We start from the raw sequence: 19248 nt of genomic DNA, 5'->3' as shown, positions 1-19248 counted from the left end.
GGGTATGAGGGGAGATCTCAAGATTTCTATTTCTCTTATTACGAATCATCTGTAGCATTCTTTCATGTCATTGTTAACATTTGTCAGTTCCTCTTCTGAGAACTGGTTGCTTATATCTTTTAACTACTTATGTATTGGGGAATTGCTTTTGGACATATATCTGTCCATTGTTTCTATGTTTTTGATACCAAACAGTTACCTGAGAAATGATGCAAAGAAATGTTTCCCTTTTTATTGGTTTTTTTGGTAGCCATAGAACAGTTCTCCAGTAGGAATTTCTTTTTATTTTTAGTACCCTTCGTATTAAAGATTATCTCATTAAAAAAATTAGAAGAGCAGTTTGACAGGTGGGGGGAGGAGATGTATCCAACATACATTTGAAGGAAGCACTGAAAAAAATAAAGTAGATAATGTTGATTAAGTGGACCTGAAAAAGTCTTCACTCAAAGAACTATTGCCCTGGTGTAAGAAGGAAAACTGAACCCTATTTGGAAGCCATCTCATTTGCTCTAAAACTTTACCCTTTCAACAATCTTGGATTGTTAGCCTTTTCCATCATCCTCACCCCTTCAAAGCTCCATTCTGAAATGAGTTAGAAGACTTGGATCTCATGTTCAGATCTTGGCCCTTTTCTACTTATTCCTCACTCCCTGTGTGACTTTGGCAAAATCATTTAACCACTTCAGACCCTTGTTCCTCAATTAGGGGACTTTGACTCTTTGTCCTCCGAAAGATCCCTTCCATTTCAAAATCTATAATCTTTGACCTGTTAAGTATTTACATTTATTTCTTTTCCTAAATTAAAGCTTGCCTTAGATTAGCTTTTCAACTTTTCTTTGCCTGTTTAACTTTGATTGCTTTTTTAATTGATATTTTATTTTATTTTTCCAATTACTTGCTATGTTAGTTTTTCAAAATTTATCTGTTTGCAAATTTATATTTATATGTGTATATATATAATCTATATATTTTTACATTTTTTTACATAACCAAAATTTTTAATTTTTTAAAAAGTAGATATAGTATACATTCAGATTCTCTCTCTGTGTGTGTTTTTTTCCTCTGCATGTGGATGGCATTGTTTATCACAAATCTCCCAGGGTTGACCTTAACTTGATTACTTTTGACTTAAGTGGTTCTATCTCTCCCCTTCTCTGTCTCTCCATCTCTTCATCTCTCCGTTTCTCTCTTCAGTCACTTTCCCTCTCCCTCTGTCTTTGTCTCTGTCTCTCCCTTTCTCTAACTTTATGTCTCTCTTTTACTTTTTGTCTCAGTCTATCTCACTCCACCCCCCCCTTTTCTTTTTTCTTTTTTTTTTCTTTCAATAGAAGGTAGAAGGAACACTAAGAGAGGAAATTGTCCTTAGGGAGTTACAGTCTAGAAATAACCATTCTGCAAGCACAACAAGGCCACTGTTGTGCCACTGCAAACAAAGCATAAAAGTCCCAGTTTACTTGTGGTAACAGTGCCCGATTGATATCCAGAGAAGGAGACCTCCATAGAAAGGAAAGGCTAACATTTAGCAGTGATCACTTACTTGAAAAAATATTCATTTTGGGGCAACAGGCCCTCTAAAGACCTCAATTCAAATCAAGCTGGGGATGTAGACAAATGAGGTTCTTTCCTTGGTATGTGCCCTTTTGGACTATTGTCTTTATAATCCTTCTATGCTGCTGGGATTTGGTAGATTCAGAGGCTTGATTCATTTATTGTATAATTTAGCAGAAAGGGTAGTACATGAACAAAATATCCACATTCACAAAAGATAATAAGGGCAATAGCTAACATTTATATAACACATGAAGTTTGGCACATTATTCCTTATTTCATTTAATCTTCACAACAGCCCTCTTTTATTATTTTCCGCATTTTACAGATGAGAAAACTTAGACTGAGAAAGGTTAAGGGCTGTGTCCAGAGTAGCCCAGCTAATAAGAGTACCAGGCAGGATTCAAATCCAGTTCTTCCTGGTTTTATCCATTTATCTGCTATGCCACCTAGCTTCAATAGGACTGTGTTTCCTCTCCATTTCCACTCCTACCACACTAACAGAGAGACAAAAAAATAAAATATTAGAAATTCACAGATCCTACTGGCTCAGCCAGTAGGCAATATTTCATTAGATTAGTGAGAGGATTTTATGGATCTTTTGGTTCCTTAAGCTATAGTTGTTTATCCCATCTATTCCCCTTTCCTTCATAAAACAAAATGGTTATGTGGAGTTACCCAACAAAGTGAGGATGTTTGACAGAGCTTACAACATTTCCTACTGCCAGACCCCCACCTCTATAAGCCAGATTGATTAAACTTCTGCTCAATGACAGGCCCTGAGGATGATTGGTCACCTAGGCTAATTGGAGGAAAAATGTGCAACCTAGAGTGAGCTAAAAGCTGAGTTTGGATCCTGTCATAAAGTGAGCTGTTTGAGGAATTGTTGAATTTCTAATGTGAGAGCAATATTATGCAACCCAACTTCTCTTTTTTTTAAATATAAAGATGGTCTTTATTTGGGGGGGGGGGTTCCAAGGCAATGGGGCTAAGTGGCTTGCCCAATGTCACACAGCTATGTATTTATTAAATGTCTGAGGCTGGGTTTGAATTCAGGCCCTCATAACTTTAGGACTGGTCCTCTATCCACTAAATCACCTAGTTGCCCTTAAAAATTATTGATGCAAATAGTTCAAGGACATGGATCTTAAGGGTCCACCTTAGCTCCCCTGTTTCTTTTTCTTTTTTTTTTTTTGCAAGGTAATGGGGTCAAGTGGTTTGCCCAAGGCCACACAGCTAGGTCATTATTAAGTGTCTGAGGCCAGATTTGAACTCAAGTACTCCTGACTCCAGGGTCAGTGCTTTATCCACTGTGCCGCCTAGCCACCCCTCCCCTGTTTCTTTTTGCTCTTACAATTAAGATTGAATTGCTGGAAAAGAACTAGGTCTCCTGATGGTAGACTTTCTGAACGGTCAGTTGTCATCACCATCATCCAATTATTAAACAGTAATGAAATTTGGGGACGTTATTGTTATCTCTTCCTCATTTTGCTTCTGCTTCTGCTTCTCTTTCTCCTTCTTCTTTTCTCCTTGTCCTCATTATTTTGGTTGTTTAGACTTGGCTTTCATCATGGTAAGAAATTCCCTTTATCTGTGACTTATAGCCTATAAAAGTTACTTGTAGACCTTGAGGGCTTTAGTAACTTGTCTTGGATCATCATATTAAGTATCTAAGGCCAGATTTGAACTCAGATCTTCCTGACTACAAGCTACCCCCTCCTTAGCTACCTTTGGGCGCAGGGCATGTATTAGCCTCTTGCTTAAGCAATTTATTGTCACATAAACAGATGATGTGTCCCTGCCCTTGAGCTCAGAATTTAGTAGTAGCTCTGGGGAATATTCGTGAATGGACATGCAAGTTTCCATAAAGTAGAAAGCAACCTGTCTTGCCAGACTGGCTCAACTTCGGTGCATATCAAAGGTGCTGAAGTGGAAATATATATCTCTTCAAACTATCAAAGCCCATCTCCTGCCCATCAGAATGTCCTTTATCCCTTATTGGTCCAGATGACCCTCATTGGAGCCTCCTTTTGGAAGAGAGCAAAAGGGGGGCTTTGGAAACTGGGGGAAATAATGCCAGATGTCATTGCTGATTTTCAGATGGTCAGCTCCACATGGTCATGGATCCTTGCATTTGAAAATTCAGATTTTTTTTTAGCAAATTCTAGCAAAGAGATTGGAACTAATAAAGCAAGATCGAGATTGAATTGGAAAGGTCAATGAGCATCATTTAATGGAAGACCTGAAGAGAAGGAAGAGAGTGGTAGTAGTTTTTAATTTATTTTTCTTAATTTTTCCCAAGTCCCTTAACCAAAGTACATTTAAACTGGGCAGGTACATTTAGAAAAATATTTAGGCATGTTGGATTTGAACTCAGGTCTTCCTGACTGCTGGGCCAGTGACCTATCCAATGTGCCACCTAACAGCTAGGTGGTACAGTAGATAAAGCGCTGGCCTTGGAGTCATGGGAATGGGAGTTTGAATCCAGGCTCAGACACTTGTTTCTTACTGACTGTGTGACCTTGGGCAAGTCACATAACTGATTGTCTCCCATCCAGAATCCTTTCCAGTTGTCCTGATACATATCTGGCCACTGGACCAGAGAAAGTGAGTCTGGTGACTTAGCATAGTCCCCTTCACTCCAATCCAGTTCGTGAGTTTGTCGTGGCATCACCTTCCTGATATTGTGGTCTTCTTCAAAAATGAAGGACAAACATTATTTAGATAGGAGTATGAATATGGGTGACAGAGACAGATATATATACATATATATATATATAAACTTTATTTTACCTTCTAAATTTTTTTTGACTTATGGAATAAAACAAATATTTTCAAAACATAATATAATGTAAAGCTTTAAAAAAATTAAACCAGGATATGAAAAAAAGACATTGGAAAAAAAAGATTAATTCATTCTCCATATCTTCAAGATAAGTCTGAATGTGTCATAGACTTTTTTCCTAAGTTCTGGGAAAGCATGGTATTCTATGTATATTCTCTCTTTATCATGCTCTACTATATGAACTAGTATATTAAATACTATTTTTAAATAATTTTTATTTTTGCATCTAATTATTTGACTACATTTTTTGTTTTCCTAAATTTCCCCCATTTTGCTCCTCTTCCTTCTAGAGAAACATTCTATATAACAAATGAAAACTAAAAATTTTAAGAGAAAAAAATCATCAGCAAACTGATCACTTACTCATTCAAAAACAAACAAAAAAAGAACTGTTTGCAAGTTTCATTCCACACTCATGATCCTCCTATCTCTTCAAAGGAATGGGCGGAAGCTGTCTTTTCATAGATCTTATTTGGACCAATGCTTTTTCCATGTATTTTTTTCAGCATTCATTTTCAGCTGCTTTTGTGGGTGTTCTTTCTACTTCTCCCTTGTCATTGTGTTTGTTATTTTTTTGGCTCTGTAGCCCTTTGTATCAGTTCATTTAAGTCTGTGCTTCTCTGTTTTCATCATATTCATCCCTTCTTATGGCAAAGTAATTTTCTATTACATTCATATACCACTATTTGTTTAATCACTTTTCAATTTGATGAGAATCTAATTTTGTTTCCAATTTGTGGCCATTAAAAGTGATGCTCTAATGATTTTATCTATATAGAGACTTTCTTTTATCAGGGACCTTTTTGGAGTATATATATCTAGTAGTGGAATCTCTCCATCAAAGGACCTGGACATTTTATTTACTTTATTTGCATAATTTTATTGAATGGTACAGGGCAGCTGGTTGTACAATAGGTAACATGCCAGGCCTGGAGTCAGGAACAACTGAGTTCAAAACTAGCCTCAGATACTTACTAGTGACCCTGGGTAATACATTTAACCCTATTTGCCAGAGTTTGCTCATCTGTAAAATGAGCTGGAGAAAGAAATGGCAAAGTACTCTACTACCTTTGCCAAGAAAACCCCAAATGGGGTCATGACAAGTCGGATACAACTGAGCCCAATGAATGGTCGTTCTAACTTGCTGTTCCACCAGTAATGCATTATTGTATCAATTTTCCTAAAACCTCTCCAACATTGACTATTCCTGTCTTTCATGATTTCTGCCTGTTTTCAAGGTATGAGGTGAAACCTTTAGGGTTGTTTTGCTTTTTTTAGTGACTTGGAGCATTCTTTCATATGGGTTTAGTTTGTAATTCTTTTGAGAACTGCTTGTTTATATCCTTTGACCACTTATCTGTTGGGGAGTGACTTTTGGTGTTAAATATTTTTATCATAATATATACATATACATTTTGTTATTATATATGTACATACATACAAAATTTGCATAGCTATAAATATAAACATTTTATAACTTTATTTGTTCACAATGATAAATCTTTTGTACTATATTATATTCATATAATAACATTTTTGCATATACACATATAATAATGAAAATGTGTACATTTATATGTATATAATGCCAAATTCTTATCTGAAACATTTGATAACAATGATTTTTTTTTTTCATTTACATTCTCCCCTTCTTACACTTACGTGGCAATCAGAGTACAAGTTTCCTGGTAGGAATCATCCTTCCTTCTCAACTGCAATGCTTATATTGAGTTTTTGTTTTGATTTTTTATTTCTTAATGTATTTTAGAAAATGAGAGATGGGCTATATGTGAATTACAAAGTAATTTTAAGTTTCACCATTTTACACACATGTATCCGTATGTTAAAGTAATTTTATGTATTGTTGGTATGTTTAGTGCTATATACATGTTGTTGAAGTAATGCTGACAGTGACTTCATAGATTGTAGGAGAACAGATCTCAAGAACAAGGAACCTTAGATGCCATCAGATTCAATTCTTTCATTTTACAGAGGTGAAAACTGAGGCATAGTTTCCTGCTTTGTCTGTTTCTAGAGTATAACACCTTCTTATATTTATCTCCCTGAAATTCTCTAGTCATAGGCAGCTCCCTCCCTGCTGAGGCAATCTGTCCCATTTTGTTCAGCTGTAGAAGGGCAATAATAATAGCAAGTATATCATAAAGTTGTCTTGAGTATCAAATGAGATCGCGTATTTAATATGCCTCACAAATCTTTAAGCATTCTATAGATGTAAGCTGCGATTATAATTCATTGGTTTGGGACCAGACAGGGAATGAGCTGGAATCAGCTAGTACAGACCCAATTTGCAGTGTGAGCACTTACAAATTAGGGTTTGAGTAAATGGTTGATTTTCTGGACTTAAGGAAGTGATGGAGAAAAAAGTTATCATATAGATTGAATTTAAAAGTTTGTCCTGCATACTTTTTGATTTGGATTTTTTTGGAGATCCAGTTGTTAAAACATTTAGAGGCACATCCCAGGGTGATTTCATTGGGGATATAGGAACTCCCAGTGAGGAAATTCCCTCCATCAATGCAGATTGGCTTCTGTTCTGCAACCTAGAGTCAAAGAAACACTAAGAGGCTAAGTGATTTACCCAAGTTCACACATCTGATATGGAGGAGGGCTGGACTTGAACCTTGGTCTTCCTAATTAGATGATTATCCACTATATAATGTGATACTATAAGGGTAAAAAATGTTATGATGATAATGAGTGATATTATACTATTTTCATCATTAAAAGCAATTAAGAAAATAAAATTGTAATGAGTTAATTCCGCAGTTGTGCATAATTAAAACAGAAGTTATGGCTGTCAAGATAGGGAAGTATTATTTTTAGAAATGACAAATTCAGAATAAATTGGAAATCCCCTTTTATTTTACTTACATCAACTATTTCGGGTCTTAATTTCTTCCTTCCTTTCATTTTTCCTTCATCCCTCTTCTCTCTCCCTTCCTCTAGCTCTTCTTTGTTTCTTTGTTTGTTTCTCTTCCTTCCTTCCTTCCTTCCTTCCTTCCTTCCTTCGCTTCTTCTCTCCCTTCTTTCCCTCCTTCCTTCCTTCTCCCTTTCCCTTTCTCTCTTTTCTTCCCTTCCTTTTTAGTTTGACTTTGGAATTCCTCCCTCCCTCCCTCCCTCCCTCCCTCCCTCCCTCCCTTCCTTCCTTCCTTCCTTCCTTCCTTCCTTCCTTCCTTCCTTCCTTCCTTCCTTCCTTCCTTCCTTCCTTCCTTCCTTCCCTTCCTTCTCTTCCCTTCTTCCCTCCCTTCTTTCCCTCCTTCCTTCCTTCTCCCCTTCCCTTTCTCTCTTTTCTTCCCTTCCTTTTTAGTTTGACTTTGGTTCATTTACAAGATGCAATGGGCTCCCTCTTGTGGCCTTTTAGAAGATGATTTTTAAAAATTCAAGAAAGCAAAAAAAAGCAACATGACCCAAAGAAGCAACATTCATTACATTATGTAAATTTCTTTAAAGCTAAGCATTTTTGTTCTATTTCTAATAATAACCTGGCCTGGATGACTAATGGTCAGATCCTGATATTCATTAAGACTTGTGCTTGTTATACTATCGCAACATCAGCTTGCAAAGTCTGTCAAACTGGGCGGGGGATGAGAGCGCATCTTTTCTTTTTGGGTAATGAGAGGATAAATATTTCAGACTTTTTTTACTAAAATGTTGATCCTGTTTCTCCAATGATAATTTTTAATTGTTCTTGCATGAGATATTCTCTCTTCCTTTGTAGACTAAAACTTCCTTGGGGATTAATTATTTTGGGGTTTCTCCTTCTTCCACAGTTACCCGTTTCTGGAAATTTGATCGACCTTTATGGTAACCAAGGCATGCCACCTCCAGGGCTGGCCATCAGCAACTCCTGTCCAGCCAACCTTCCCAATATCAAAAGGGAACTCACAGGTAAATAAGTCATTTCACTATATTTCTTGATGTCCTATATCTATTCTTCAAAAGTCATAAGTTTTTGGCTCATTTTCTTTTTGTTCTCTAAGCATCCATTCAGAAAACTGACTTATATTGAAATTCTCTGTCTTTGAAATTTGGCCACTCTGTCTTATTTACTTAAGTCAGTGTGTTTTCTGCCTCTGTTGCCATAACTCTCTAGATACTGCTTTTTTTCCATATATATATATATTTTTTTTTTGCAAGGCAGTGGAGTTAAGTGACTTGCTCAAGGTCACACAGCTAGGTAGTTATTAAGTGTCTGAGATCAGATCTGAACTCAGTTCCTCCTGACTCTAGGACCAGTGCTCTATCCACTAGACCACCTAGCTGCCCCTTATAATTTCTTACTGCTTTTCCACTAATATCAATTCATTCCAGATCTGACTCAAAACCCTTTTTGGAATAAATCTTCCCTCATAAAGTTCATTCCATTCTGATCCTTCTTTCAAAACACATACCTTCATTGTATTAACAGAAGAACTTTCAGAGATGTTGTTTTGCTCTCTAGTTGTTTTATGTGTTCATAGTCCATTCCCCTAACTAAATTGTAAGTTCCTTGAGGGCAGAAACTATGATTTATTTTATATCCCCCAAATGTGCCTAGGTCAGTGTTTGGATTCTTTAATGGTGCTCAAGAAATTCTACTTTGGAGAATAGATCTTTGTGGGTTTGGCAAATTGGTTTCATTTCTTCTGGTACTTAAATTCTGCATTTCACATACAGTGCAGTTTTTCCAATTTAAAGAGTAATAGTGGGAACAAATTTCTTTTTTACCCCTTTGAAGACCTTACACTTTCTTGTTATTCCTCAAGGAAGAGATTTGTTACAAGAAAAAGCATAAATTGTAGTGCTCATAGATACTTATGGGGAGATGATGAGGAAGTTGTATAAATACTGGTGTCACCATTTTCATGTAATGCTGTAGGGTAGGAACTGATTCTTTAAACCATGAAAAAGGGACATTGAGGAGAATAGGAAAGACCTCTTGCAAGAGGGTAAATTTGATCTGACTCTTGAAAAAAGTCAGTAGAGATGGGGAAGGGACAGATATTCAAGCTTGGGGAATAGCTAATGCAAAGGGAAAGTCAGAAAAAGGGGTGTCTTGTTGGAGGGATTAGCAGGAAGGTCAATGTCATTGCATTGGAGCTGTAGAGGAGATGAAACTATAAGAAGTCTGGAAATATAGGAAGAGGTCAGGTGATAAAGGACATGAAAAGCTATTTGATCTTGGGAGGTAAGGTGGAGCCATTAGATTTGACTGAATAGCAGGAATAGCATGGTCAGATCTTTTCTTTAGGAAGATCACTTTATAGTCCAAGTGGAGAATGGACTGGAGAGAGAGAGAGAGGAGAAACTGGAACTGGGGAGAGCAATCAACAGGCTATAGCAATAGTCCAAGTGTATGTCATTGGAGAGAAGGGAAGGAATAAGAAAGATATTGTGAAGGTAGAACTGATAAAGGGTTTGTGTGTGTGTGTGTGTGTGTGTGTTTTTGTGTGTGTATGTGTCTGTGTGTCTGTGTGTGTCTGTATTTCTGTGTTTTCAGAAAACTGGGGAGAGTATTATGCTTTTAGTCCTTTGAATTATAAATCTCTGTGAGTCCAGATTCAGGCATGTAACCTAGAATCATCTTGTGCCTAAATAGGCTACCATAACTTAAAATGGCAATGCCAAGAAACAGGTTGTGTTATAAGAATGGGAGAATCATTTCTATTGACTACATAGATTTTTGGAAATAGAGTTCAAATTCCACTTCCTAAAAACTGAAATGATGTAAGTGGATGTGATTTGAATACTTGTTCTTTAAGCAACCTGAAGATTAAATTCGGTATAAATAAAGTAAAAAAAAAATGTAGCTAAGAAATATGTTTCATAAAGGAAGGAATTCAGAATTTAGGTGATATTAAAAGCAAAAAAATAAAAAAAGTGTACTCTAAACAGATAGGCCTTTGAACTTGGGAAAAAGTGCTTCTATTATGAGGTTAAAAAATGGAATGATTTTAATATTATATAATATATACTCTATAATATAAATAAGTCACCAATGACAGTATTCTATATGGAATATTATATAAACATATAATGTATAGTGTTTTATATGTAGTGTACTATATAAAATTGTAGCATGTATTAAAATTGACAAAGCATTTTCTTTATAATTATTCCACATGGGATGTAATAATAACTGTTTGACCCATAAGGAAACTGAGGCTAAAAGTTACATGGCTAGGCAGTGATAAAGGGCAGCAAGGGGGGCTGTAGTGCATAAAGCATGGGGTCTGAAGTCAGGAAGATTCAGTTTCATGATTTCAAATTTGACCTCAGATACTTACTAACTGTATAACCCCAAGCAAATTGTTTAACCCTATTTACTTCAGTTCCTCATCTGTAAAATGACTTGGAGAAGAAAATGGCAAAGCATTCCAGTATCTCTGCCAAGAAAATCCCAAATGAGGTTTTAATGGCTTGAAATGACTGAAGAACAACAGAGACTTTAATCTAGTACTGTCATTTCTGCTACACCCTATCACTTCAGTTTTCCCATTCATAAAATGAAAATCAGAATACCTTCCTCCTCATTGTAAAGAAAGCACTTTGTAAAACCATAGGAATTGAAATTGTTGGAGGAAATCACTTTGCCCTTGAAATGGGAACAATTATCTCAAAGTAAATGAGTTATAAAGATGTGGCATGCTAATGAAGACCCCTCAGTAATCGAATTATGTTACTGATAGTTTTTGTACTGATTGATTGATTCCTATCTAAAGCATTGATTAAACTTTTACCATTTATTGGGTACTGGGCTAGCAAGCAAGATAGCAACCCCTCTCTCTCAAGGTGCGTATACCCTAAATGGGGGAAAGTGCATCTAAAGGGAATAGGAAAAGATTAAAGATGATGAAAATGGCAGGAAGCTTGATGTAATGATAGCCTGGAAATGGAGCAGGGGCCAGAGTCAGGAGTAAGACCTGTTTCAAGACAAGATAAAGGAAAACTCACTTACCAAGGCCTCGTTTCCCCAGGTTAGTGACAAGGAAATGAGGATGCCAAGCGCTGGGATGTAGGTGGTATGGCCAAGATATAGGATGAGGGCCTGAACAAGTTAGCAAAGCCCAGCATCCTAGGGATAGAATTAATGGAGTTTAGAGAAGTTTTAAATGACCGAATATTCTCTTTGACCTTTGGTCATTCTGCTAATGCATTGGTGACATACCTTGATCATCAGTGTTCATTAGAGAACCATTATGAAAACGGTTATAAGATTGTGAAGTTTCATTTTTATCTCCACTAAGTTAACACTTCAGTCCTCATTGTGGTGTTTTGATGATGCTGGGTTCTCCAGGTCCTATCATTGGATCTGAAGTTCTAACCACACTCTTCAAAGGTTGAAAGACTTGTATGTGGACCTAGTGATGAAAATTATTTGTCTGTTGTCCAAGGACCAACCCAAGATCAGAGAGGCTCCTCACCAGGGCACTGGTCTCCAGATGTTAATGTTTTTCTCCCATGTGAGCTCACAGAGTTGTTCTCTTATCAGTAGCTTATATTTATATAGACCTAAACTCTACATTATGCACCAGATTGACAAGTACTGATGCCAATGAAATCACAGATCCTTCAGGAATTGAAAGAAGTTAATTTTAGCAGTGGCTTTACTATCTCATCTTAATTTTAATTAAATCCACTTCAATTCAACATGTATTAACTTTTTGGGAAGAATTCATTCACATAAAACAAAGGTCTTCAATTAAATTCGGCAAGCATTTATTTAGCATTTAGAATGTACCAGACGCTGCCCTAGATACTATAAATACATACATACAAAGATAATAACAATAGTCCTTGCCCTCAAGGAGCTTACATTCTGCTCAGGGGAGGCAATTTAAAAAATACAAAATATATACAAAAACATTACAAATCAATCTCATTAATGATAAATGTCTTTTCTTTACCCCCCTTCATATTAAGTGAATTCATGTCCATTCATTTAGAAGATTAAATGTTTTACAAATGCATTTTGTTCCTTAAACATTTCCAATATCTAATTACTTCATTCACGTGCACAGCGTGTATTTTTCCTACAGAATCAGAAGCAAGAGCATTGGCCAAAGAGAGGCAAAAAAAGGACAATCACAATTTAAGTAAGTTGCTTTTGTTCATTTTTAAGTCAACTGCATGATTGAAATAATTTTCTTTTCTTGTTTATACAATGTTACTTGAGTTTTTTGAGGGAAAATATATATTTCTTTCATAGTCCAAAATCTTCATGAAAGAAATTGTTGTTTAGAAAAAATGAAGAACACACTTTATTTCCTCTTCTACTTCAGACACTCTGTTAGATTATGCTCCTTTCCTAATTACTTTCTTGTTTTGTATTTTTGTGGGGAGGAAAGATTGATCTTTAACTAAATATCTCTTACTAGTCTAAAAACATGATTTGCCCAGCAATCTATTACCAAAAGAGGTACTAGAATTTCCATTCAGGATAGTCAACCATCTTGCTAAAAGGACAGGTCAGAAGTGGGACTACTTTTACTTTGTACTTAGATAACTATAATAATATTTATTTTCTTAAAATGTTTATCATATAATATTAATTATATTATTTGTAATATGCATTATAGAGTGATTTTAGCACTATATTTGTTATATTTGCCCTAGATTGTTTCTTTTAATGAGTATTCTTTCAGTAGTCTATTTTTCCTTTCACAAATGATGGAAGCATTGTGGAGTGGTGGGAAAGAGAGCCTCAGAGCCTGGGGTCTGGTCTCAGTTCTTTTCCTTCCCTTCCCCTTTTTAAAGTATACAGATAACTGGATAATTAGACAATAGAACTCATCATAGAAGGTTCCTTTAAATGAAATGGGGAAGACTATATTGAAACATTCCCCAAACTTTCCCATTTGAAGTCTAAAGTAAATTCTTTGCTTCAAGAGAAAGTAAATGATCAGCTTAAAATCATGTATATTGAGTTCTGAAAATTTTGTCTCATAGTTAGAAATTAATATTAAAAAGTGAAAATCTCAAGTGTTTGAAGAGTGTTATATAGTGGAACTGAGAGCTAAAACTTAAATAACATGTGCAACTTATAAAAAAATAATAAAACCTTCTTTAATGAAGCCAATAATCTCCATACATCATAGTCTAGAGCTAGAGGGAACAGCAGAGACCATCTTATCTGGGAATTTATTATATTAACTATTTCTGTAGTTGGATTTTGGGAAAGCGGGGGTGCAGATTGCAGGTAGGAAAGCAGATCTGGGGAAGAAATTTTCATAAAAATAACTTGCAGAGATACTGTTTTATATGTTTTACAACGGCTATCCCATAGAGTAGGAATAGATGCTTTTCAAATGATGACTCTGAGGCACTCTAATATCCTCAACTATTTAAAGAAAGATTTAGTATTATTCAACAAATGTTATTTCCTAAGGCAGGAAAGTTGGCTCATACAATTTAGAAATATGTTTCCATCAAAACCCCCAAGAAGGGTTTTTGATTAACTTTCTGTTATTTTTAAAAAAAAACCATGGTTCATTAAAATATTCTATTCCTTGAATATTATAGTTAAGCTTTTAACATTATATTTTTTAATTTATGGAATAAAACAAGCATTTCCATTACAAAGTATAATTTATAAAAAAAATTACACATGAAGTGCCAAATCTTTTATGTATAACTTTGTTTCTTTTAAAGATATAATAAAGTTATCATTTCTTTTCTCACCTGTTATTCAAATTTTAAATGGTACTAAATAGATTTTGTGACCATCTAAAGAAAACATTCCTGTTATTCATTTTTTCCCCTCTGATGCAAATAAAACAGGAATTTTCTTTGCCCTGCTTTTTGCTCTTGTTGGAGCAGAGAGCTCTCAGTGAGAAACTTCCCTTCATCAATGTAAAATGGCGCCTCTGTACAGCTTAGAGTCAGAAAGAGTTGACTGGATCCATTTTGAAGTTAAATTATAGAGTCACAAAAATCAATTGTTAATAAATGTGAATAATTTATCTCAGAGATGGACAATACATCAATAGTTACGTAAACTACATCTGGTATATATATATACATATTATTGAAAAACTTCACTTTTGACTTTTTTACAATTTGTATTTTATAGCATGTGTATACATATATGTTTTATAAATAAATATATATACAACTATGCATATATATATTTATACACATAATGTATGATAGTGAGGAATATGTTAGAGGGCTTGAATACTGTGTACATGTACACATACACACACACAGCAGTGTGGAGTGGTGTGGTCCAGTAGATAGAGGGACTGAATACTTTTTTTTTATTTATATGAAAATCCTTAGAATTGCAGAGATCCTCAGGTTTGGGAAAGACAATTTGGTCTCACCCATTCATTTTTTAGATGCAGACTTAGAAACCCAGACAATTGATGTGATTTTCATGTCTTGGCTCATATAGTGGAAGGACCAGGTTCAAATCTTGGTCCTTTTGACAGCTAGTCCAGCTATCTTTTCACTATAACAGAAAACTCAATGAGATGTTTTAAGTATGTTACTTTATTCTTAATAAATATTTTTCATGGTTTTTCCCCCCCTGAAGTTGAACGAAGAAGGAGATTTAACATCAATGATCGCATTAAAGAGCTAGGCACTTTGATACCAAAGTCAAATGACCCGTGAGTACAGTCTCATCTTGTTTATGTCATTTATTTCTTTTTATCTCATTAGTTTCCTTTACTTTCATTTATTATTTGTGTTTTCAAATACTTACAGGTACTCTTGAAATAGAGATTGCCTCCTTAGCATTCAAGGACCTTCTATAATTTTGACATGTCATAGTATTTGAGGCTTGAAGAGGATACACATGGGGCTATCTTTATTCCAAAAGAAAGTAAACTTGTTCAGCTTAAAATCATGTATATTGGGTTCTGAAAATCTTGTCTCATAGTTAGAAATTAATATTAAAAGGTAAAACTCTTTTGGTTATTGCACTAATCTTATCCTATTTTTACTTTGCCCTATTTTCAGAAATATTGTATCTCCAATATGCTTTCTCTCTTTTTTTCCCTCTCTTATATATTGATTTGCTTGTGGAGGAGAAATAGCCAAACATCTAGCCACCAGAAAACCAAGAGCATCTGGTGGACAAGCTCAAAGTTTCTTAAAGTTTTGTTTGTTTAGTCTTTGTTTTTAAGGATTATTTATTGCTTCTGGGATCACAGAGATTTTTAATGGAAAAGTTTTGGTTATCCTTACCCCTTAATGTAGAGGATGCCTATATTCACTAAGGAGCCTGCATGCAATGATCAGTATTCATCAATAATAATTAGAAATAAAAGGTCATAGGAGTAGCTAGGTGGTGCAGGAGATAGAGCACCGGCCCTAGAGTAAGTTTAAATCTGGCCTCAGACACTTAGTACTTGCTTAGCTATGTGACCTTGGGCAAGTCACTTAACATTGCCTTGAAAAAAATCCAAAAAGAAAAAAAAGGTCATTAGAGTCCAGTTTACTCATATCAAGGAATTCTGAGAAGCATGAACAGAGTTGATTTTATGAAAACCTGTAGGCACATGTTCCTCTCTGATACTTTTAATTGCAGATGATACTTTTAGAACAGCTCTTGTTCTGCTATTCAGTAGAGGCTGGGTAATTAGGCTCTTTAACTTTCATGTTCTTTTACTTATAAAATTAATCTACAGGGCTCTCCTTTCTCTTATTCCTCCTCTTATAGGGATCTACCATAATAGCACAGTGAACAAGAAAAATTCTTGTTTAGTTCCTTTGAAATGGGTACATTTGACATAAGATGTCTTGAGGATAGTTTACGTCTCATTAACATCTACATAAGACAATGTGTAATTAGTCTCTGAATGTGGCTTTTTAAAAGTCAGCCAAATAAGGGAAAAATGAAATCAAGGCATGCCTATGCAAGGCTTATGAAATTTGATCTGTGTGATTGACAGTGGATTGTAGCAAAATAAAATAACAAAATAATTCCCCCTTCATTGTAAGCTACTTAATGAATGTCCAAGTGAATTTTACATTTTTCAACAGTTTGCTTCCTGGTTTTCAAATAAAGTCATTTGAAAACTTGAAACATCCAAATTCTCCATTGAGTAATACCATTTTCTAATACTAAGGGGCTGTGACCTTCATTTGCTAGTCAGCCTTGCATGAGAGTTGAAATTGAATTCCCATTTTCCTATTCTGTGTCAGCTTTCACTTTTTTTTTAAAGCAGATTTTTCTTTTAACTGCAGCCTGGGAACCTCTTTAGCCAGGTATTATTAAAAGCTGGGGCTGGAGCAAAGGATAGTATTTGTAGCTCTTCTTTTTCTTCCTTTGAAATGGAATGTTTATGTATTTCATTAGGTGGATCAATCACGATCATTCTCTTTGTTCACGATATTGAAATAAAATTTATTGCACTCTGTGGATGACCCAAGCACATAGTCATGGATTGATTGAATTTCGTGCCAAAGAAGGGTTGAAATAGTTCTGACCAACCTTCAAATGCTACTTCTCCCTTTCTAGCGTGGACCTGAATGGTTCATAACTTACTTAAGGCCTAAGTGCTTGTATTTATGTTTCTCCCCTGCTGTTTGGATTTTATTCCTCAAAGAAGTTATTTCAGTCAATCAATAGGCATTTGTAAAGGGCTGAAAAGGCTTCATGCAGAAACTTGGCCCTTGGGTTGATCTGGGAAAGAAACCTGGGGTTCTCAAAATGTCAACCTGAAGAAGGGAAAGCATCCCTGGAGATGGCAGCAGCCAATCAAAGATGAGAGATGTAATGGCTTATGTGAGGGGCAACAAGGGGGCCCGGATAATTGAACTGTAGAGTACACGTCAAGGAGTAATGTGTAAGAAAACTGCAAAGGGAGAAATGAGAAAAGATATGAAAGACTTTAATGCTAAACAAAGAATTTTCTACTTGACCCAAGGGAACAGAAAATCACTTTAGTTTTTCGGATAACATGGTTATCTGGGAAAATTACTTGGACTGCTGAATGAGGGATGGCTCAGAATTGGGAAAGACTAGAGGATAAGAGACCGGATAGGTAGATGTTGATATAGTACTGGTGAGGGGTGATGACTAAACCAGAGTGGAACCTGTATGAGTGGAGAGGAGAGAGAGATACAAGAGATGAAGTGGAGATAAAAATGATAGTTCTTGACTGATGGGATGAGTAAAGGAGAGGAGATGGGGAAGACCCTGAAGTCATGCACCGTGGTGCCTGGGAGGCCGGTTGAAAGAAAGAAATTTGGAAGAGGAGAAAATGAGTTTTACATTTCTTATGTTGAATTTGAGACGCCTATGGGGCATCTAGTTGAAAATGGCCAAATAGGAATGGAGCTTGGACAGCACACAGGGCTTGATATAGAGTCATCTATATAGAAATGATCATTGAACCTATGGGAGCTCAGGGAAAGGCTATAGAGAGAAAAGAGAAGTAAGCCTAAGACCTAAGCTTGGTGTATTTCTCAATTAAGGGATATAACCTGAATGATAAGCCATCAAAGGGAAAAGAAAGGAGTGATTGATCAGACAGACAGGAAGAGAATCAAGAATGAATGGTTCATTGAAAACCCAGAGAGGAGAAATAGTGTAATAGGTTACAGAGGTATCAAGAAGAATGAGGTTGGAGAAAAGGTCATTAGGTTCTGCATTTCAGGGATCTTAGTAACTTTGGAGAGAGCAGTTTCAGTTGAGTAGATGAGTCTGGAAGCCAGATTTTACAGAGCTTAGAGACAAGTGAGGCAAGAAATGAAGGCATCAAGTGTAAATGACTATTTTAAGAACTCTGGCCAAGAAGGGGAGGAGAGATAGCAGTTCATAGCTAATGGGGCAATTTTAGGACAAGACCATCCTATTATCTGTGGTGGAGTCACAATTTCATTCCCTTTCATTGGACTCTTATGGAACCCTAGGGATTGCCACTAGAGAAGGTTTCTCAAGAACAGGAACTGGTTCCTTTTAGCCATTATTTCTCCAGCCCCCAAAATAGTACTCTTAAATGTTTATTGAATTGAAATACTAGAAAGTATCTGCAATGGGCTCCAGACATATTGCACCAATAATTCCAGATAAAGATCTCAAGAACGAGGAGAATTTTTCTTGGGTGGAACCACTCTGACCATCCCAGGAGAAGTTATATTTTATTTTCCATTTAGACTCAATGAATACCAGTTATTTATTGCTTTTTTTTAATGGTTTCCTAAGCAAGCATTGTCTTGTTCTACCTAACACTTGTGACCAGGTTTCGAGTCAATCAATTAACTATTATTATTATTATATAGTTAATCTTAATTTATTAGTAATTGTAATTATAATGAACAAGTAGTATGTCAAGACAAATAAAGAACTGGCCTCAAAGTTGAGAATAGCTGGCTTCAAATCCTGTCCCTGCCCCTTATCCTCTTTGTACCATTAATATCAGCCTCCAGCTATAACGATGTCTACTTCATACATACCTGTAAGTGGCATATCGAGTTAGTCTTAAAATGTAATATTCCCTTTATGGTTTATTATATTTTTATTTATTTTATCAGTATCTTCCACTATAGTTTAGTCTTGGTTGGGCTTCACTCAGGAGTATTGCTAATTGTGTCTTCAATGCTTCTCTATTGTTTTTGTTGTCCAGTCATTTTTTTTTGGTCATGTCTGACTCTCTATGACCCCTTTTGGGTCTTTCTTGGCAAAGACATTGGAATGCTTTGCAGTTTTCCTCTCCAGCTTATTTATAGATGAAGAAACTGAGGCAAACTGGGTGAAATGATTTACCCCAGATCACACAGCTAGTAAGTATCTGAGGCTGGATTTGAACTCATGAAGATGAACTTTTCCTGACTCCAGGCCAGGTACTCCAGCCATCATGGTGCCATCTGGCTATCCTTCTAAGTAATAGAGAAGATACTAT

The 19248-nt window shown here is 35.8% G+C and overlaps 1 protein-coding gene across 4 annotated transcripts in view; it reads left to right on the top strand.

The window, feature by feature from the left end:
* MITF (melanocyte inducing transcription factor) overlaps positions 1-19248 on the top strand; it is a 276732-nt gene that overhangs the window by 248494 nt on the left and 8990 nt on the right. For 3 of the 4 annotated variants that reach the window (XM_074198753.1, XM_074198756.1, XM_074198755.1), the window contains exons 6-8: positions 8185-8302; positions 12415-12489; positions 14931-15006. In XM_074198753.1, coding sequence (XP_074054854.1) covers positions 8185-8302; positions 12415-12489; positions 14931-15006 — 269 coding nt within the window. The remainder of the gene's footprint in view (positions 1-8184; positions 8303-12414; positions 12490-14930; positions 15007-19248) is intronic. The other variant, XM_074198754.1, reaches the window with a different exon arrangement.

The sequence above is a fragment of the Macrotis lagotis genome, chromosome 8 (assembly GCF_037893015.1).
Source record: "Macrotis lagotis isolate mMagLag1 chromosome 8, bilby.v1.9.chrom.fasta, whole genome shotgun sequence".
Taxonomy (NCBI): Eukaryota; Metazoa; Chordata; class Mammalia; order Peramelemorphia; family Peramelidae; genus Macrotis; species Macrotis lagotis.
The sequence above is the reverse complement of the archived record's forward strand: the minus strand, read 5'-3'. Positions and strand labels throughout refer to the sequence as shown.